The sequence below is a fragment of the Ceratotherium simum genome, chromosome 14 (assembly GCF_057802395.1).
Source record: "Ceratotherium simum simum isolate JZ-2026a chromosome 14, ASM5780239v1, whole genome shotgun sequence".
In the NCBI taxonomy this organism is placed as follows: domain Eukaryota; kingdom Metazoa; phylum Chordata; class Mammalia; order Perissodactyla; family Rhinocerotidae; genus Ceratotherium; species Ceratotherium simum.
This window is the reverse complement of record NC_141913.1, coordinates 46,675,946-46,698,799: the sequence shown is the minus strand read 5'-3', so window position 1 is coordinate 46,698,799 and position 22,854 is coordinate 46,675,946. Positions and strand designations below refer to the sequence as shown.

The 22,854-nt window shown below is 40.1% G+C and overlaps 1 protein-coding gene across 20 annotated transcripts in view; it reads right to left on the bottom strand.

Annotated features, from left to right (window-relative positions):
• Positions 1–22,854, bottom strand: part of ZNF532 (zinc finger protein 532) — a 109,141-nt gene that overhangs the window by 4,234 nt on the left and 82,053 nt on the right. For 19 of the 20 annotated variants that reach the window (XM_087439287.1, XM_087439281.1, XM_087439292.1 and 16 more), the window contains 2 exons: positions 5,621–5,710; positions 1,777–1,889 (listed from right to left, as the gene is read on the bottom strand). In XM_087439287.1, the coding sequence (XP_087295413.1) occupies positions 1,777–1,889; positions 5,621–5,710 (203 nt within the window). The remainder of the gene's footprint in view (positions 1–1,776; positions 1,890–5,620; positions 5,711–22,854) is intronic. The other variant, XM_087439285.1, reaches the window with a different exon arrangement.

Below are 22,854 nucleotides of genomic sequence, written 5' to 3'. Positions count from 1 at the left end.
CCGGCCCCCAGATGGCTTTAATTTTAAAAAGGAGAATATTATATTTCAAAAGTTTTCTTTACAATGACTCAGAGTGTTCCTTTAGAATTTACATCATGAGAGACACTTAATATGAAGATGGTCCCTCCCTGACTCCTTCCTGCTGACGTTAATTATTAATAGCCCCTCTGCTCTGACGAAGAGAGGACAGGGTGTCCAGCCCTGTCGAATTCCACATCAAAACACAAATGCAATATGCATGATTATAATCACAGCACTCAAACATATGTGTTCATTCAGTACAAAACGGTGAACAGATATCCAAAATAGGTCAATTATTTAAGTTTTCATTTCACCTTATGCAAAAAAAACCCCTGTAGATTATGAATACAATTTTTTTATAAGACACGAATTACCAATTTTCTTAATAAAATTGGCCAAAAACAGGTAAAATGACCTTGGTGATTATGGATACTATAAGGCAGACACCAAGAATATCGCAGTGAAGGAGGATGAAAAGTCTCTCATGCTCTTAGGCTATATCACATTTGCTGACTTCAAACAGGCTTCTGAGGATTTTATAATGATTGGTCCCAAACTCTGATGATTTCATGTTAGAGATCCTCTACTGGGTCAGTGGCAGGAGTCGGCCCCAACACCAAAGAACAAATGAAATCAGCCAGACAATCCTAGCATTTTACTGCCTACAGTGACTTTATGGGGAAATAAACAAAACCTATCAGAGATGAGGGATATGCCATGCCAGACTTCCTTTTCATCTTCTCAGCCCAGGGCTTCCTTCTAAATGCTCTGACTCTTTCAGTGCAGTCTCAACATCTAGACTTTATTTACAGAATGTTTTCATCTCATCAATATCACTCCCAGCTTCCATTTCATTGAAGGAGAATCTACGTCCCTGGGTTTTCCCTAAGCAAGCACGACACAGTAAAGCTCCTCAGATCTGACAGCCAACCTTCACGGTTCCCTGAGCACGCGGTACACGGAGCCTTGCTTTCACCATGGGCACACACTGCACACGGGCCGTACGGCTTCCGGGTCTTTAGTGCTCTCTCTTTTATGAGAAGTGCCTTAAAGTAAGTAACCTTGTTATATCAACTCTCTTTCGGTACGTTCTGGTTGAGCGGGTGATAAAGCTTTTGCACTAACGATAATATAACAAGTTCTGGTCTTCACATATACAAAGAAGTACTCATGACCACCCACCAAGTGGCATGACTGTCCACTCAGTCCCTCGCACTTAGTCTCTTAGCCAATAGTGTGTGCTGAGAAAAGGCTGCTCTGCGTTGAGTGGTGGGCTGCAGCCAAGGGGCAAATGGTCCAGCCTAGGACTGACTCCGTGACCCGGCTCTGTCAGGGCCTGCTCTGAATCACCGAGTAAATCAATCAGCTGAATCAGCCTGCCAATGCTGGCAACTCACTGTACGTATAGTGACCAAAAAGCATCTCATTCAACCGTGCACCTGGAAATCAATCACTTCTCCAAAATTCTCAGTATAAAATACATACCTCTGGATAAGAGATAAGAACATAGGAATGTCACAGAGGATGCAAGAAACTGCTCCTTTTTACTTTAGTATTTTTAAGTGTTACAACCCAATCAAGAAATTGTATGTCAAAACAAAATTAAAACAAAACAAAATTTCATAATTAAGAAATGAAATCTATGAACGGGAGCAGAGGATGGGGAACGGCAAGTTAATGGTGAAATATGAAAACCTCGGAGAAGTTGCAGCTTAATCCTTTCACTGTGCTCCCACGTTAGAAACTACGACTTACGAGCAGGTATAAACTTTCCTGATGCCTTTGTGCTTGATCCGATTGTGGCGGCACAGGCTGTGCGACGAGCTGAAGGATTTGTCACACTGGCGGCAAGGGTGTTTTTTCATTTGCTTTATTAGGGGAAAAGAGAGAGAAGTCACTTCAGAGAACAAAATCAGAAACGCTTTAAAAATTAAGAACTCTTTCATAATAGTTTAAGTTAATCACGATTGTTTAGCAACACAGTAACAACGCTAGAAGATTCTTTGTAAAATGTAATAAAAAGGGAGGGCAGGGCTGGGGTAACCACGAAGGGGCTACTTTCTAGAGAATGGGATAAACTTTATCATAAGATTAAGAAGTCATATATTTTCCCTCAAAAACACTTACGTTTCTGATTCAACACAAACACCCAGATATTTGAAGAGAAAACATTACCTAAATTTTCTTTGCAAGAGGTATGTTATTTTTAAAAAAGCAGATAACATATAAAAACATAATTCTTGAGTAAATACCAAATAAAGCCATTAGTTAATTTGTTATATCTAGAAAGAATATGTTACCTTATCCAATGTGCCATTTTAAGTTAAATCTCTGGTTAATTTTAAACATTTTAACTTTTCCCCCTAAATGATTAAGTAATTACTCCTTATATGAGGGAAGAGTTTTCCAGAAGGTCTTTTCTTTTAAATAATATCATTTGGTTATTTCAAGAACACAAAAGTTCAAAACCTCTTTATGGAGGTTGCCTGTTGGTATATGTTTTTTTTTTGTGTGTGTGTGTGTGTGTGTGTGTGTGTGTGTGTGTGTATCTGTGTGCACGCGTGAATTTGTGTATGGGGTGGAGGGACCTCAGTGAGAGAGAGCAAAAGAAAGCTATCAAGAGATATAAAAATCAAAGTTAAAGGTTTCCCTCTTTAGTAACACATAATTATGTTAATTCAACAGATCCCCACGTGGAACCTTTGAAGTAAAATTAGTGGCTTAACTTTAAAACAAATTCTTTGGGTACGATATGCATTGCAGTCTGGAATTAAACAATGTCATATCACAAGGAAATTAAATCAAGAAAGAACTGTCAGCCTCATGAATGGAACAAAATTTGGCTCAACCCTCATTAAAAATAAGGCTGAAGTAGAAATAAGTTCTCATGTGAAATAGCATTACTATTTTTGGCAACAAGAAGAGATAAGCAATTGTGAGCTAAGTGATAAAGAAATGATAAATATTTTTATAATTATTTTTACATTCATCATCTGACAAACACATCCTTATTCAAACTGGCAGGCAAATCTGTTTAAGAGGTTTTGAGTTTGGCTCTGGAGTCCCAGAGATGGGCTGGCACACTGTCTCGACCGCTCACAGATGTGACCAGGGAAAGTTCCTCGACTTCCACAGATACCCACTCCCCAGAGTGTAGAGTGGGGATCACCACAGCGCCTTCCTCAGAGGGCGCTGGGGGACTAGGGGCATGAAAGGGTTAGCACAGTGCCTGGGACACAGAAAAATCCTCAATAAATGTTCTTTTATTAATAATAGTAAAGTTACATATCCAAGTTTCATTTTAAATTGGTGGATAACACTGTCTTTTATAAAACAAATCAGTCTGGCAGGTGTTCAAAGGGTCTTGAATCCAGACAAGGGCCAAGGAGGAAGTTTCTCCTCCAAATTAAAGACGCAAGTCCTACCATTGCTGTTATTGTTTTCCTAAGCACGTCACCTCTGGGATATAGGCACATACACCCCAGATTATGAGAATCATCTCTGGGGAAAAAGAGAACAAGAGAACAAAGCCAACAACCACTAGTGCCTCTGAGACACACTGCCCCTTTTCCCAGAGGTATTCCTTCAGAAAAACTGTTGATTGCATAAAACAGACCATCCCTAGGCTCCTGGATTAGCATTTATGTAGCCAGAGAATGAATAAGAGGTTTCTTTTAAAATAAAGCTTTAAGAAAAGAAGAGTCATGAATCGTTCTACTATGCTTCAATAAAGGTATTTAAATATCTACTAATTCTAATTCCTGTTGAATTTTGTACCTGTAAGATAGACAATGTTCAGATCACCTGGAAGAGTCCAAACACAAGACATCTTTCTAAAAGCAAGACAGTTGCAGCAAATAATCATAAAGGAGGTAGAAAATAGAAATATATCTTTCTAACCACAGAACAGGGCAAGAGACCTCAGAAAAATGTGAACTGGATTTTCTACTAAGGTGAAGGATTTAATATGCTATTTCTTGTTTTCTGTAGTTATATTAATATCAAATCAAAATTTTAATAGAGAAAAATCAATAAAGAAATCTTCAGTAGATAATAAATTAAATGAAGAGCAGCTTAGCTGAATCAATAATTACTACTTTCAAAAAGAGTCGACAATGTGTGAGATCTTCTTCTTTTTCAACATCTTTATAAGAAATGCAGAAATAAACTGTGCAATCCCACAACAATGGAGCAGGGTTTCAAAATCACTGGTGACAAGAAAATTACAGGTTTAAACACCGGTTTCCAGATCAAACCTGCCATGTTCACATTACCTAACAAAACAAATGACTTTCTTCTTTGTTAAATTTTAAATACTAACTTATCTAAAAGTGCTTTACCTAATTTATTTTCATAACTTCTATCTTCAATATTATAATAGTTGATACTGCTTTGATACAGAAAGCAATTTTTATCAATCAAACCAATAGGGAAAAAAACAGTATTAAGAAAATGTAAAGTCTATCATCACTCTGTTTTCAAGACTTCTAAGGTCATTTACTTCCTCCTGGCACCAATGAGGTGTAAGCTGGTCTTGAGGGAACCAGGGCCTTGAGTGGACTTTTTACAGTTAACTAGAATCAGAAAAGAAACCTATTTTTCTATTCTATTATGAATTATTTTGTTTGTTTTTAAATACAACTCTTTAAAGAAATAGTGAACTAATAAGCTGGCAGGGTCCAAAAAGTTTTGCAAATCTTTAGAGTAAAATATCACATAAAACAAACACTTGAGTACACTTCCCCAACTTTCTCCCTAATCTCCAATTTTTCTCTCTTTGATCTTCACATCCTTTACGAAAGAAAGCTTTAGCTCCTCTTACCAAATTCCTCTGCTCGGAATGCCCGAGCCTTGGGCTCAGGTTGGAGCTCTGGGATTTAAAAGGCCTCTGAAAGCCATTCTTTTTGGATGGCACTTGGTGAATGTGTCTTCGATTGCCATGGGCTCTCTCCCAATCAGACATTTCCCATTCTGACAACTAGCCCCTTCTTGTCTCTTGGCTTGAAAGCCTCTTGCCATGTCAGGTGATTTTGAAGAAGTTAGAACAGTCACCACTTCACAAATCCCTCTGGCCGGACATCCCACTCCTCCACCTTCTCCTGAGATTCCTGCCTCCATGAGGCTCTGCCTTGTACCAACATGCAAACAGCCTCCCTAACGGCCATCACACATCCAAAAACACCCACAAGTTTAAGATTAAAGGGAGCGGCATTATTCCCAAACCACACTGACACACACTCTTCAGCTCTATCATAACATTTTTTATGAAAAAGAAAAAACCAAACCAACTATATCATTTAAACATATCATCCAGCAAACTCTTAGAATTTAATTCCTAAAACTCTGGACCCTTCCACTTGGGAATCTATTCTACAGATATACCCACACGTGGCACAGTCCTCCTATAACACAACATACATATAACGTGTTTATAAATCACTGCACTGTGCAAAATCAGGCAATAAAACCCAAAGGGCTTCCAGCAAAAATGAAGTTAGGGGCCTAACACTCAAAACCTCTGTCAGTGACACATTTAACGAAAACAGTAGTATGGTTTTACACATGTTAAATGGTTAAGATATACACAGATAAAGTTTACCTTGAAAAAGGCCTGCAGTTTGCTTGTGGAAGTTGGCGTCAGAGGGTTGTGGCTTGTGGAGTTTCTGTGAAGTGGTGGAAGGAGGGTTATCTGGAATTGGAGGGGAGGGGGGAGGTTGTAACAGCAGGTGTGGACTGGCGTGACTCAACCCATGGGGAGATGAGGTCCCCGGTGGAAGTCTGAGGTGTGTGCATGAGTGTGTTTTGTGTGGGTTCCTATACAACTCCATTCCACAGGCTTCTGTGCTCACCTAGTGTTTGCGAGGGGTGAAATCACACGTGAGCAAACTCGAAGGATTCATGTCACGCTCCAGTCGTTTCCTGATACATCAACTGCATTGGAACAAATGTGTGTTTTCGACACAGTGTTATAGTAGAAGGTTATTCACTGCAGCACTGTGTATAATGGGAAAAGATGGGAAAAAAATCTGGGTCTGTCACATGAGAATTGATTAAATAAATTATATGCCCTCATACAACAACCTTCTTGTCATGCAGCTGTAGAAAAGAATGAAAGATCTCAATGTACTGATGTGAAAAGAACTATAACCTATATTATAAGGAGAATGAACAGGTGCAGAAAATTATACTAATAAGCTGTGTTCTGTGCTAGAAACAGGTAAAAATGAGAACATATGTGCATATATGATGATACCTGCATAGAGAAACTTTAAGATACATAAGAAACCTAGTGATTATGGGTGGCAAAGATAGAAATGAGGCTTTTCACTGTATTGCTTCATATTGTCTGGAGTTCTGAACCATGGGAATATACCACATATCAAAATAACTTTTTTCTGTTCCCTCAAAAAAATTTTAAGTCAGCTTTACTGAGGTATAATTTATAAAATGTAAAATCCACACTTTTTAATGTATAGTTCTATGAGTTTTGACAAATGGTTACAGTTGAGTAACTGCCACTACAATCAAGAGACAGAACTGTTCCATCACCCCCCAAAATTCCCATGAGCCGCTTTATAATTAACCCCTCTTCCTACACCCAGCTCTTGGCAACCATCTGTTTTATCCTATAGTTTTGCTTTTTCCACTTGTCATATAAATGGAACCATCTAGTATAACACATAGTTTTTTGAGTCTGGTTTCTTTCACTTGGCATAATACACTTGCAACTCATCCACGTTGCTGCGTGTCTCAGCAGTCCGTTCCTGTTCCCTGATGAGTAGCAGCCCACGGTATGCATATGCTCCAGTTTATCCGTTTACCAGGTGGAGGACATGTAGGTTGTTTCTAGTTTTTGGAAATTATGCATTAACGCCACTATAAACATTCACATACAGGTTTTTAGTGTGAACATATGATCTTATTCTCTTGGGTAAATACCTAGGAATGGTGGGCCGGTCCCGTGGCTTAGCGGTTAAGTGCGCGCGCTCCGCTACTGGCGGCCCGGGTTCGGATCCTGGGCGCGCACCGACACACCGCTTCTCCAGCCATGCTGAGGCCGGGTCCCACGTACACCAACTAGAAGGATGTGCAGCTATAACATACAACTATCTACTGGGGCTTTGGGGGGGAAAAAAATAAATAAAATTAAAAAAAAAAAATACCTAGGAATGGGATTACTAAGTCATTATGGTAAATTAACTAAGCAAGTGTCAAACTGTTTTCCAGAATGGCTGTACTTTGCATTTCCACCTCAATGGATAAGAGTTCTAATTGCTCCGCAACCTTCCCAGCATTTGGTATTGCCATTTTATTTTATTGTAGCCATTCTAAAAAGTGGCTAGTGGTATTTCACTGTGGTTTTAATTTGCATTTCTCTAATGACTAATGGTATCAAGGTAAAAAATGTTCAATTAACAGATAAAACACCTACTCATACCGTGTACCTCTTCCTCCAAAGAAAAACTCTGGCCTCTACAAGTTTTTGGTTTTTTTATTTTTATTTCAGGACACATCTCACTCCCTTGTAAACTCCCTGAAAATAGAAGCTGTGAATCTTTCATCTCTATATCCTGGCATTCAGCATACAGAAAATACTGAGTAAATATTTATTGTACAAATGAATAAAGGAAAGAATAACGGAATACACAATTATCTACTGGAAAAATATGAGCAAGATCTACAAAGTAATCATAAAGTAACAAATTTAGAATAAAGTGCTGGCCACAGAGCAAGCACTGCTTGTTTTTGGAGGAAGGGTGAGACATGGGCATGTTTAAATAGTGATAAGAGCCTGTAAGAAACGAAGATACTGAGGACGGAGGCCAGAGATGAATCAGTGAGCAGGGAGGCATTCAGACAGAAGGAAGAAGTCTTCCTGTGTGGTGGGAGATAAGGCGCCATCCAGACAGGTGCAATGCTTATTACAGTGAGCAGTGGGCGGGTGAGGAAGGGACCAGGAAATTGAAGGAATTCCTGCCGGGCAGCTTCCATTTCAAAGTGAAATATATATGGTGCATCTCAATACTGCAGCCTTCATTTTCTTTCTCTAATTGTTTCCGATTATAAAAATAACAAATGCTTACTACAAAATCAAAGAGAAATTAAAGATTGCTTCTAATCTCACCAACCGAAGTAACCACTGCCAATTTCCAGCTATACAGCCTTCCCATTTCTTTTCTGAATATACATATTCATGTGTATTTATAAGAATGAGTTTATATTATACATATTGATTTGGAACCTGATTTTTTTCACTGTAAAACACACACAGCTACACATATTTTGATGGTTCTACATTCTTCTTAATACATCATACTATTCTATTGTCTAAATGGACCATAATTTAACGATCTTCTATTAATGATTTAGATTGTTTCAACTTTTCAGTAATTACAGATAAAAATTTCTGTAGTCAACCAACTATCTCCTTTGTATAAATTTCTGAAAGTAGTCTTTGTAGTTTAGAAGTTGTAAAAAATGTTAAGGCTCTTTGACACTTCTGCAAAACTGTCCTCAAAAAGGACACCACAGATGTAAGTCGGGGCTCATTCATCAAGAGTCTTCAACACCAGATCATCACTCTTCAACTCGGCCAACATGATAGGTAAAATAAAATACTCTACTGCACTTCACTTTGTTTTTCCTCAATGCTTAGTGATGTTGGACATCTATCCATCGATTCCCAAGCCATTTGTATTTCCCTAGGGAACTGCCCAATCATATCCTTTCTGCAGTTTTCTGTAGATGATGGCAGGGGAGAAAGGCAAGTAACATCAGACAGCAGACTATAGGGCCTTGTGGTAAGGGCTCTGGATCGTCCATTAGTGTGATGGGAGGACACTCAAGGGTTGAGCAGAGAAGTAATATGCCGACATATTTTAGATGGTTCACTCTGGCTGCCAAGTGTGGAAGCAGGGAACCAATGCAAAGGCTGTCTGTAATGATTCGGGGGAGAGATTACATGCCCCGGGCTTGGAAAGTAAAGGTGATGATAAATGGCTGGATTTGGTATATTATCTCAAAGGTAGAGAGCCAGTAGGATCTGTGGATGGGCTGAATGTGGGTGACCAAGGAGAGAAAAAGAGGAGTCAAGTATCACTCCCAATTCTTTGGACTGGGCACCTGTAGAACAGTTCCCAGTTACTAACCGGGCAAGTAGGGGAGAAGTAGGGTTAGGGAAGGAGAGGAATGAAGAGTTACGTCTTGGATATATTAAGTTTGAGAAGCTCACTAGAGATCTAAGTAGAGATGCTAAATAGGTAGTTAGATTCAAGTCTGGAACTCAGGGGAGAGGTCCAGGCCAGATATATAAACCTGCAAGTCATTAGGATACAGATGGCTTTTAAAGTCATTGGCCTGGATGAGAACTTTCTGAGAATAAACGAACACATCAACATTTACAGGCTAAAGATGAGAAAGACTGAGAAGAGCTATCAGTGAGGCAGGATGAGAACCAAGAGAAAATAGTGTTCTGGAGGCATAGCAAAGAAAGCATTAAGAAGGACCTTGCAGACAAGTGCTTCAGACAGGCCAAGTAAGACGACAATTGAGAAAGCCAAGACCCCTGGACTTGGTGACATGGAAGTCACTGGGGAGCTCGACAAGAGTGGTTTTGGTGGAGTGGCAAGATAAAAACCTAAACGGGAGGAGAGAAGTGGGGGGTACAAGCATAGAAAACGATTTCAAGGAGATCTGTCATAAAGGGAGGCAGAGAAAAAAGGCAGTAGAGGAAGTGGGGTTAGGAAGGTTGTTTTATTACCATAAGAGGTACCATGGCAAGCTCTGTGATTTTGAGAATGATCCGGGAAAAGCTGAAGATGCAGGAGAGAGGGGACAAATATGGTTGTGATGTCCTCGATTGGTCAAGAAGGGACTGGATGGAGCTACAGATGGAGGGACACAGAGTCACCCCTTATAAAGGGAGAGGACAGCGTACGTGTGTTCAGAAGCAATGCGGTTTTCACTGTGCTGTTTCTCCTTATGTCTAAGGCAAAGTTCAAACTTCTTGGCTTTTGAGACTGTCCACAATCTAATCCTCAACCCATCATTTTGACATTTTGACTATAGTCAAAATTCCCAGGACTTTAAAAACTTTCCATTCAAAGCAACATATCACATCTTCTGAAGACAATGATACCTTCCACCTTTGTTCTGAGACAGCCTTCCCTCTCCTTGAAGCCCATTCCACCCCTCCAGCCTGCTGACCCCTCAGCTCCTTGGTGGGCCTTCCTGACCTCTCCAGCCACCAGCCTCTCCTTTTTCACCCATATCCCATAGCTACCAGAGCAAACCATTGGAAATGCACATCTCAGTGTCACTTCTCTGCCTAATACCCATCTGGTGTTCTCAGTAGCTTCAGAGAGTAAGGCCTTTGGTCTTGCCTACCTCACCAATGCTAACCTCCTTTCATACCCTTTCCAGCACATCACGCTCCACAACTAGTTGTTGATAGTCACTTAGCTTGTCATGCTGGTTTGTACCACATCCATACCCTTCTTTCTGCTCTGTACACACTGCGAATTCCTCTTGTACAGCCTCCAAATACCTGTGTCCTTTCCTGGTACCTCCCAAACCCTGCTGATCCCCACGAAACTGTGATGTTCAAATCTCCACTTCCTTGTCCCTTAGATGTAAGTCCAATTCTTCTCTTCCACGCATCACATGCAATTTTAATTTTTAATTTCATTATATCCTCCTGTGATCTCTTTAAAGGCTCAACTATATTTTATTGCTCACTCCATTCACAGGGCCTCAACAAGTACTGAGCTGAAATCTGAACTGAAAGCACCTTTCATTCAGTATTTAATTATATACCAACTTGAGATTCCTCTAAAACTCTTGTTTTATACCCAACTCATACTAGTTTTAGCTTTTAAAATATTTATGCTTTCTTTTTCTACCCAACTTGGTAAGCATGTGCGTGGCAAGAATTATATTTTACACTTTATTTGCACTCCCCCATAGCAAATGCTATGCAATTTGATAAATATTTATAGAATAAAAGAAAGGTACATACAGAAGAACAAACAGGGTTAAAAGTTAAACATCCCTGAAGTATGAATGAATGACCTGTTCTGAATGGTTTCAGAATTGCACGTTATTCCTATAACACGCAAGTACTCAGACAAACTAAAGACTTAAAAAAAGTAAAGAAATAGCACAGACTGATAATCTGAACAGGTTTAAAAATCTGTAGTCTAATATGTCTCCTAGAAAACAAATTAGCTTTTCTACACAAAGGTACTAAGATTATCCATAAATTATTACTCAATAAAGTTGACTTAAAAAAAAAGAAATTAAGTAAAGAAATATGTAACACCATTAGCATACCTATAAATAATAAAAGGTATAATTTTCGCTCTGAGAATTCTTGAAACTTTTCACCAGGATAAATAAAACTAACGCTTCATAGGTATTTAAGTTTCTTCACCTATTCACGTTAGATCTGAATATAGTCAGTGTGTGCCCACAAAACTGGAAAGCTTTCACTCCTTTTATATAAATATTACCCACAGTTATAGAAGGTAAGTCGTAAGAAATAAACCTGCTCATCCAAACCACCCATGCTCTCTTAGAAACTGGTCTTTTACACATTTAAGAAGCCTTATGCCTGAAGTCTGGAATACTGTGGGTCATAAATTCTAAAGTCCTTACTGAGAGAATTTAGTGTCCAGGACACTAGTGAGATTTTCCAGTTCCAGTCTCACTATACCTAAGAATATACAAATAAATGGGTATTCAGAGAGCATAGTACAGGAAACTCAATCTACACACGTGTGAAAGCACCAAGAAAAATAATTTTTGAGTACTAAACCATCCAGGTTTCTACAAATTGGAACTGAGTGGTTTGGAGGAAATATTTAAACACAGAATAAATTTAGACCAGAGGTTGGCAGATTTTTTCTGTAAAGGGCCAAATTGTAAATATTTCAGGCTTTGCAGGCCATAAAGTCTGCTGCAAATACTCAACTCCACCTTTGTAGCTCAAATGCCGCCAGGGACAACGATATGTAAACAAATGGGCGTGGCTGTGTTTCAATAAATTATTTACGAAAACACGTGAACCATAGTTTGCTAACCCTGATTTAGACCACTGTCTCACATTCTATAGAAAACAGAGCCAAGTCTCGATCATTCAGAACCAAATCTACTTAACAAAGTAGGTCATTAATCTAGGTAAAAACAAGTCACAACTATAAAGTAAGGAGAATGGTTTCTTTTTCCTATGACATGCTCAGCATGTCTTGAGTACCAGCAATACCGCTGTACTGTGTCTAGATTACTGGGGTGACAACTCTGAAATGAACAGTGTTCGTAAGGATGAGTACGTGCTTGTTGCTACGCTTGTTTAAAACAACAATGTAAAACCAGTCTCCGAACTCTCTGGTTATGAGACCATCTGGTTTGCCAACGACATTGTACAATTCAAAAAATAAGACACAGAACTGAGATAAATGCAGAATAACAAAATGCCAAACGCAGAGCAGACAGGAAAGAAACGCGTTCCCCCCAGTCTCTATACTCAGAGCCATGTCAGACATTCTGGCAATCGGAAAAGCATTGCAAGTGCTGAAGGAAAGGCCACCTTTCTAACGAAGCTGCCAGAACCACGGCAATGAAACTCACAGATGCCTACCAGAGCGCCGTGGGGTTACCACGGGCACATGCCAGCCTGGGACCTCCGCGTCTACCCCCCGAGGACCAGTAGTGATGTGCAGCAGAACTTTGGGGGTCTTGCTACAGACCCTAAGCAGACCCCAGGCCTCTTCCCTCCTGCCGTCCACTCCATTACAGGCCCTCACACAGTAAATCCTGATTAATCATCATTCTCTCTCCTTCACAATTCACAACGAGAAAAACAGACCTGACAGGTGCTGTGGACCATGCGCCGCCGTATTTCGCTGACTCTTGGACATTCAGGAATCAACGACCACATGAGGATGAAAAAAATTGCTGCCAAATTCTTCTGGGTCTGACTCAGTTTTGTTCCCTTTCTTCTACTTATAAGGGTCTGTCCTATGTTCTAAGCCCCCTTGGTTCCTAAAATGTATGCCTACAGATGAGTGACACACTATTTCTCTATTATTTCTGTTCTCAGAGAATCCAGTCCTTAACGAGGGACCACTAGAAGTAATATATAGCATGTTTTCCTTCTAATGTGATTTTTAATACAATCTTTTTGCCCTTTTTAATTAAAAAGCAGTCTAAATAGAGGTTGTTGTGAAAGATTTCTCCCCTACAATCATTACTTTATAAAACAAAAGGACAAATATTACTACAGAACAAAAAATTAAAATATACTGCCTGAAGACCTAAGTAGAATCTTTCTAAGATTAATTTCCACAAATCAAAAGAAAAGAGGAACTAGTCACTCCTTTTAAAGATAATCACCGTTTTTATCAGGTGATCTGTAGGAAATCTGTAGATCACTTTAAAAAGTAACAAGCAAGCACAAACATCAAAAAAGCTAACATGAAAATTGACTGATGACAGGTTATTTTCTCCTTCGTCCTACATCACATATTGACTTTCCCAGCTGTCTCAGTAAACTCTATTAACGAGGTACTGCTCCTGGGTATAATCGACTATCAGATCTGAGGTGGGAGAGTTCATGGGACAGCGGGGAGAGGTCCCAGGAAGCTGTCTGCACCACGGTGTGAGAACAAACCGACGGGCAGCTACTGAAAGGCTCTTCTGTTTGTCTTCTTGGTGTTGGTTCCAGTTTTGCAATTACTTGGCTCTGAGTGAACAAGAAGAAAAGATACAACTCGTGGAACCCCTCTTTCTCCCTGAACAATCCTTCCAACTCTTATTTGCAGATCCGTGTTCAGCACACACGGGCATTAATGTGGACTTGCTGAATTAATGAATTAGATAGAATCTTCCTCCCTGCTCCAGTCTCTCCCTAGGCTCTGGCTCTTCTCCTGCCAAACAAGAGTTTGTTCACACTCAGAACTTGGGTGACAGCTTAAAAACCCACACCCCGACCTTGAGGCGGAGGGAAGGATTCCCCGGTTCTAAGGCAGCCTTTGGCACAAGGGTTAAATTCTGAAAAATGTCCTGTAATCCTGATGTCAGGGACAATGGGCTGGGGCAGTGGAAGCAGAGAGAAGGAAAACTGCTTGTCTGCGACAGTGAGGGAAGTTAAGTTCTTGGCTGCTGGCGATGTTTTTAATAAGAAATGTTCTTAAGCCAGCAAGTCCCGGTACAGTCACCCAAAGCAGACGGAGACAGGCCTAAGTCTCATATTTCTCCTGTCTGGCAACAGCGCCAGTCCAGCGTCAAGGGAGCCTCTACCTCCTGCCTCCAGAGATAAACAGGAAACGACCAGGGAGGAAGTGACTCCAAAATAAGAGCAGCCCTGGTGGGCAACTTACTGCAGATGCCTGATCGTCTGTAAACATCTTAGTCACTGGTGGCGGTGAGCACCCAGCTCTAACCAGTTATTGCTAGCACGCCTTGCAGGGGACTGACTGCTCAGAAACGAGAAGCACAGGAGCTGTACTTCAAGCACAAGAGTACAAGCTCTTGTGTATCGTATCGGCAGACCGTGATTTTCTAACACCTGGTTAATAAGCCCACACTGATCCATTCCCTTTTGGCCGGTAATTCTGGCCCAAGGCTCGCATCTGCCAGGCGGCCGGGGAAAACTAAAGGTGCGCTCTATGGTTACAAAAAGGAGTGCGAGTAACCAGCCACACTGAAGGTGCCAACGCCTAACTGACCGCACACCACGGGAGGCCGCAGCACACTGACTAACTCTTTCCACAGTACTGACTGAGCCCCTGCGTTTACTCCCCAGGATCTCCCTGCCCTCGAGATTACACTCTGTCGAAGAAGGCAGAAAAAATAAGGAGAGGATGCCCGCATGATGGGCGTTATGACGGTGGTGGTCAGAGGCGCACGAAGAATACAGAGGGGGCGCGCGGCGGCAGGGGCACTTCTGCTGGCCACAACTAGCTCCATCCAAACGGGAGTTAACCAGGCAAGGAGGCAAGGAAAGGGATGTCCAGGCAAAGAGAACTGAAGTGGCAAAGACAAGGAGGAATATGGGGTGTGTGAAGGGACTATACCCAGCTCCATATTGCTGGAGCCATAGGAAAAGGCATGGTGAGGCGGCTGTGGAGAAAGCCCAGGCGAGCAGGCCGAGGGCTTGCAGACTCCACCTTACATACGCAGGGAGGGTCCAGCCATCACAAACAGACTTGCATTCCCAAGAGATGCCCTGGTAGCTGTTCGGGGATCTACCACAAAGCTCTGTGGTCTGCTGTTTGGTCTAATCTCCTGGGTTCTCATCACCGGGCGACTGGTTCTGTCGGGGACCCTCCACTGGGACCACTAGCAGCCCAGCTCTAGCCCCACCAGCCCCTAAATCCCAACAGACTTCCGGAGACGGGCCTACTGACCTGATTACTTGGACTTAACACATTCGCCTACTGCTTCGTGTTATTAATTTTATTGCACATCCTTCGATTTTGGGTTATGGAATGTGCAATAACATGCCCTATCATACAGTGTAATCAGAAAACATGCACACCATGACAATAAACGGAGTTAATAGAGAAAGCCAGGTCTTCTTTAGACTATATAACTGGACATATATAAATACATATTTAAAGCCCTTTGACCTTGTTTGTGAAGACCTCTGGTGAGTTTTCAGAAAAATGTCTCCTAAAATGGCTGCAACAGATATCTGACCAGATACATACATTTCACACCTAGGAGCAAATCTTCCTAAGAATCTGAAAAAAAAAATCTCTTTGGCTATAACCAAAATTTTGAATATTTTATAGTCTTATTTGAGTCACATTTTTAAAATAACTTATTAATCTTTCTTGAAAGGTTTTATTTTTCTTCGTTTTCTGTCCCTCATGGATCAGTCAGTAAATTTCAGAAGTGGAAATTGGTCACTCGCGTCTTTGAATCTAGAGTGCCAAATCTCACAGCTCCTTCTCTGCATCTCTAACTTTATTTCGGTTCAGGTAGAACTGGGAAGTCTGGGGCTTTCCAAGTTCTTGCTCAGGATTCAAAAATAAATTAGGCCTGCTAAAATAGTTTAACTGAAATAAATTATAAACTAAGATCAAAGAAATCATTTTTAAAGTAAATTTTTAAAATGGAAATGCCCAAGATAAAAAACTTGCTATTTTCTACCTATTTAAAAAAAATATATTAACTCCTAAATTGAAGTTATTCTCCAGTCTCATCATCCTGTTAGGCAGCTTTTACAAACTCTCAGCATTAAAAGAGTTGAATACCCTAAATAGCTTATCCCTCAGCTGTCAACTAACTTAATTCCTTTAGAGCAGAACTTCAAGGGGCCAAGAGAGGGGAGGAGCGTAGGAGGAGTGTGAGTGGGAAGGTATCACAATTACCTAAGGAATTTCAAAATATCCTTGATCCCCACCCAGGTCCTACCCACTTCTCCACACCCCTACCCCCCACAACCAGACCATCAGACAAAACTCTGATTCTGATTATTCTCTCTCCCTTGAGAACCTCTGATTTCAGATAACTCCTGGAGTCAGGCAGAGGCCTCTCTTGCGTGCATTTCTCCAGATTTCTGAAACTGTCTTTCCACAGGAAGATCCTCCGTCTCCCAGGAAGCCCACTCTTGGCTACAATCCATTCAGCCCCCAAACACATCCCAGGCAGTCTCTAAGAAATACAGGCCCCTCAAAGCATTCCATGACTCCACAGGAAGATCTGCGTGATTAACTACCCCACAGTGCTATTAACCACAACTAACTCGCTCCAGTAAAACATTAGGTCCCAGCTGAGGAGAAAGACTATTACACTCAACATTCTTCCAAAACTACAAACACATGTTCATGTAATGATGGCACCAACTTTAACCAAGACTGAACGCCTAAATGAAAGGGATGATAGGATGCAAAGTCATATATTTGTGAACTCTTCCATATCTACATTGAAAGATTCAGTGAGAGTAAAATTAAGCAATTTTTGAAATACCAAGCTTTTCTATTCTGCAAAGAGCAGCCGTTCAGCATAGCACCTGGGGAGTCATAATGGGAACCCTCCTTCTGCCACCTACAAGCTTAGAACCTGCGGTAATAAATTACTTAACCTTTCCTAAGCTTCCTTTCCCATCTGTACAATGGGATTAGTAACAGCGTCTACCTCATGAGCCTGTTTCAAGGATAAATGAGATAATGAATAGTTCATGCCATGCAGCAAGCCCTCAAACCCTGTCCTCACTGCCATTCCACCTTCCAATTTAGCACGTTACTAAAATCATCAATAGATATGTATTTTAATATGCTTTGAACTAAGTTTTCAATGTCATTTTTACATAAAAAGTTTTTCATTAAATCACATAGAAAACTTTTATAAAACTGTATATAGTAAACTATACTAAGAAAATATCTAATAGAAAAATAAAAATACTAAAGTATTATAATAAATTTATAATGTTAATTATAAATATATTAAAACATAAAATTTAAAACATAAAATTATAATAAATATAAATTATAATAATAGAATAAAGTATACTAATAAAATATCAATCTCAGTGGCCAAAAATAAGTCTCATAAAACCAGCAATGAAGTACATTTCTAGCACACAGCATTAATACACAAACTCTAACTTAAGTGCCTTTTAACTCTTGGATGCACATTTGATGCCAAACATAGAACAAAGTGAGAAACCATCCTTCTCTAACAACTAACCAGCAGTAGAGCAGAATATGCAACCAATTTAAATACATTTCTCTTAAAACCTTGAGCAATCACAAATAAGTTCTAAGCCAAAAAAGATATAAGAAACTGATTTTTTTTTCACCTGTTGCTAGGGTAATATGATTATGGCAGAGAGCTAATATCGCCATAGCTAAAAGATGAGTTTTAGAAGGATACAAATCTATTCTCTTCCTACATTGAGATTAATTAAATAAAAAGATCTTTTTCTATTCCCAAATAATGCAGGCCTAATGACAACAGAATGAGCTCTAACTAATGCTAAAAGAATGAAAATGATACCATATGGCAATTCACTGTGCAAAGTGGACAATATTTTCACACCCTTAACTAATGATCATCACTGCAGTAAAGTAGGAAGACAGAAACAAAAGGGAGATGTAATATTTTATTTCACAACTTTCTCTAAAGAAGTGTCAGATTAAAGGGAAAAATTACGCCCTACCATACATTTTATAAGCGTGACTAGGATCCAGGTTGGGTGGGTGCTTTAAAAAAAAAAAAAAAAAAAAAATATATATATATATATATAGAAAGAGAGAGAGAGAGAATATGCATATAAACATAAGAGACTCACCATCATTTAAAAAGGTGCATGACAGCACACTTGCACCAAAAGTTCTGCTAATCTCCCAGACTGTCTCATCATTTCATTCTCCCATTTTCTTTTTCTGCCACTGCCCTTTCTTTCACCTACATCTCTAAGTACATATGCTGAAAGTGTATTTCAGAACAGAAAAGACTAAATAATAGCAAGTATTCCAAGTCGCCTGTACCCAGTACGTTAAAGCAAGAGATAAGACCTGTGGACTTATCTTAAAGGTTTACAGACTCGTTGAAAACAAACATTAAGACACCCTACAATAATTTATAATTAGGCATTAAATTATATCAGAGACTCTGGGCCCAGCTGCTCCTCTACTCACTACCGTTGAACTTTCCATGAGTTGTGTCACCTATATTCAACGCAACAGCGATCATTAGCTGGAGTCTCTTTAACAAATGCACTTGGGATCAGTCTTCCCTACACCATAGACCAGCAAGGGTGTGTGCTTCACGTGAGCGAGGGCCATGCAAACAAGGGAAAGTCCACGGCAGATCCTCGGGGATGCCCAGTGTTCTTGACCCTGGCTACACACCAGAACCACCTTGGAGCTTAAAAATGCTGATGCCAGCTCCCATCCCCCAGGGATGCCAGTGAAATTGACCTAGGGAGCACGTGTGTGCTGGGATTTTAGCTCTCTAGGTGGTTCTAATGTGCAGTCACTGTGTCGGATTCACTGCTCGGCTGGTAGCCACACGACTTCTTTCTGGCAGTGTTGCTTCAATCTACAAATTAGATCAACTGTGAAAAGAGATGCTTTTTCTAGAGCGATGGTTGGTTTGAGGAATGATTTAGACTGTGACTGGATGTAAATACCCACCTCCTGGTCGCTATGGCAACACTGCATGTATTACTACAGGTGTTTTCATTTAATTCCAGTGTGAGTCTGAAAGGCCTCCTTTCTATTCCATCCCTTTACAGGGGAACATTTGGCCTGAATAATTCCAGTGACAGATAGGTAGGTATTCTACCCACACACTGCTCCAGTTCCCTGTAATTCATCATGCACTGGTCCTCACATGGAGGAGACAGATATCTGAAGACAGCCATCAAAGCTCCCTTGGACTCCAACTTTTCTTTCCAGACTCTCACCACTCTGGTTACCCTCCTCTGAGTGCTAGTATGTCAACATCCATCTTTAATCAGTGCAATGAGAACAAGAGCACATCAATTCAGATTCAGGAGCCACTGTCCTGGGTGTGATAAACACTACTTGTCATCCTTTCCCCTTCGGGGCACATTGAAGAATATGCTTCAATTGGGTCTGGTCACGTGACTTGTTCTGGCCAATGACACAGTCAAGGAAGAACAGCTGCCCCAGAGAACTGCTCAAACCCATAAGAAACTCTGCATGTGCAAGGAATAAACTTTTGTTGTATAAATCAATGGGCTTTAGGGGATTTTAGTGCCACATAGGGTAAACCAGTGGTTCTCAAAGTGGAGACATGTAAGAAATGCAAATTATCGGGTTGCATCCCAGACCTACTGAATCAGAAACTGTGGGGGCGGAGCCCAGCATTAGTATTTTAACAAGCCCCCCAGGAGATTCTAACACACACTACACTCAAGTTTTGAGAACCACTAACTAGATATGATGCCAAATCAAAGGGTATTAGCTTCCTTGATACGCATACTATCTCGGCAGCCGTAAAGAAAGATGGGTCATACTAAGATAGTCAAACAAAGCTGGCATGTTTTTTCACATAAGGTAGCCAAACCCTATCTGCCCCACATAATATTTGTGTACTTGATTTTTTAAAACCTAAATAAAAAGCTCTGCGCTTACTTGTTAAGATTTACCTTGTAAAATCCCTCCCAGCTTCTTTCCCTACAATCAAGTCATTATAGAAATGCTGGGTAAAATCTGATCCAAAATGGAAGCTTTCTCTCCAACACAGCAGTGAGCCACGAGTCAGCTATAAATTCAACATCTCATCCAGGCCCTCTTGTGCTATCCTACAAAAAATAGTATTAAAAGAGAGAGTCTGCCAAAAGTTGTGCTGAAACCCAGTTACTCTCTATCTGTGGTGTTACCCTACCTACCACCAAGTACTCCATGAACAAAAGAAAGTAAGATTTACCTGGAATCCCCTGTTCTTAGTCTTCACTAAGTTCTTTTTCCTGCCGCTCAGAACCCAGTTACTCAACAATCTGTTCTCTGAAATGGTTGGGCTCAATAAGGTCAGAATGACATTATCTGCCTGAAATTTTCAGAATCTACCCAATTATATCCTTTTAGACAAGGAGAATATTTAGTCATACCCCATTTTCCATGATTAATATGCTGCAAGCTCCTTAGCACCATGTAAAGACAGAAAAGTGAACTTATTTACAGAAGCTAGACCCTTTCTTAGGGTCGTGCTCTCTTTCTCGGGCATCCATTCTCCCGTAATGACGCTGGTTTCACTCTCCTTGGAGAAGCAGAACAGGAGCTGAGTAAACATCACATCATTTTCCTGGAAACACCTGCCTGTGCCTGTCCTTTTCCTTCATATTTTACAAAACATCTCTCAAGTATTCCCTCCAACAATTGGATATATTTTACAAGCTTTGGCTTATTCTAATTCCAAAAGCATGCGATAAAAACTTATTAATTGCCAATTACATCATTACCTCACACTAAATAATTGAGAAGCCATTTTGAGGCTTGTTGCTTTTTTCCACCCACACTCTATTTTCCCAATTATAGTTTCCCATGGTAAGTGATAATCAAAATACATACACACAGAGTCTCTTAAAAATACACAATTTCTATCATTCTCAATAAAAGGAACCAGACTCCTTGGAGAAATGGCTGATTGCAGGGCTGGGGGCAGAGAAAATATAAGATGAACCAGGAGCATAGTGTGACACCAGAAAGCAAGGAAGTGTTCAAACATGGGGCATGTTGATAAGACACAAGCACCCACTTAAAGGAGCTCCCAACGGCCAAATCTAGGACAACTTGAGCAAAAAAAATGACTAATGATAGTCACGGGTTCTAACCCACTAGATAAATATCCATAAGTCCATATAACTCTAAATAAAAAATTGAGCTCATCCTTACAATGAGTTCCAATTAATAAATGTAGAAGAAGTGAGGGAAGTAGAAAGTCACCATTAAGCAAACATTACAGTAATAATTTTTGCAGGCAGGAGTAAAGAATGGATGTTCAAATCGGTGGGTGAAAGTACGATAAGAAACAGGGTACTTGCAGTCTCAAAGCATCTCCCCGAAAGACACTTGATTACAAAGGGAAAAGAGCAATTTACAGTGGAGAAACCTGGCAGACACCACTTTAACCAAGTGTTCAAGGTTAACATCACCAAGAATGAGTCATGTTGACATCATGTACCTCCTGATATGATGCTCGGCGGGGGAAGGGCACAACATCACTTCTGTGATATCCCTTCCAAAAATGAATAACCTGAATCTAATCATGAGGACACATCAGACAAATCCAAACGGCAGGACATTCTACCAAATAACCAATAATCTTCAAAAGTGTCAACATCAACATCGTGAAAGACAAAGACTGGGAACTGTCATACAGATTGGAGGAAACTAAGGAGACATGACAACTGAATGCGAAGTGGGATCCTAGATTGAGTGTTCAACTAGAAAAGGGACATTAGTGGGACAACTGGTGAAATTATTCTAAAGTCTGAAGATTTGTTAATAGTATTGTACCAATGTTAATGTCCCAGTTTTGACCATTGTACTAGGGTTACATAAGATGTCCACATTATGAAGCTGAGTGAAGGGTATCCAGAACTCCACACTATTTCTCTAAGACTAAAATCACTTCAAAACGAAAATTAAAATATATATATTCATATGTTGTTACTTATAATGTCTATATAACAAGAACTTTCTACTTTGGTGAGCTTTTTTCAAGCAAAATTTAATTTTTAAAACTCTAGTATATAGAGGGGAAATAGAGACAAATGTCTGCTATGTACTACGCTAGATACATAGCCTCTTATTTAATCTTCAAAAGAACCTTATGTGGTGAATATTATTATTTCCATTCTAAACATAAGTAAAATGAAACTGGAGGGTTACTTTTTATAAAACCACACTGCTAGTAGGTGGTAGTGCCAAGATTCAAACCCCAGTCTGTCAGGTTCCTCCCAACTTGTAGACACAGAACTGGACCACATCTACACCCATCAAGAATCTCAAAAGGTCATGTAAGGTTCATTTTGATGGCATTTGAGTTCCATAATTAAGTAAATTCTACTCTGCTTTACAATCTTTCTATCTAAAAAGCTCAGTAATGATTTCTTGAAGTGTAGGGTACAAACAATTATCATAGATCACCTCGTAATTCTCAAGCTTTGAAGAGGTACAGACTTTTATTTTTTTACTTACTATCAGATCAGCTAATTGCAGAACGTGTGATCAGTAAGCATGACCTCAGGTACTATCTCGTTGAGCAGATCCTAATTTGAGGTTCCTAGAAGACCCCCAGAGCAACCAAGAAAGAACGTCAGGAGATACGTGACCCTCAAAATCGTATATAAAA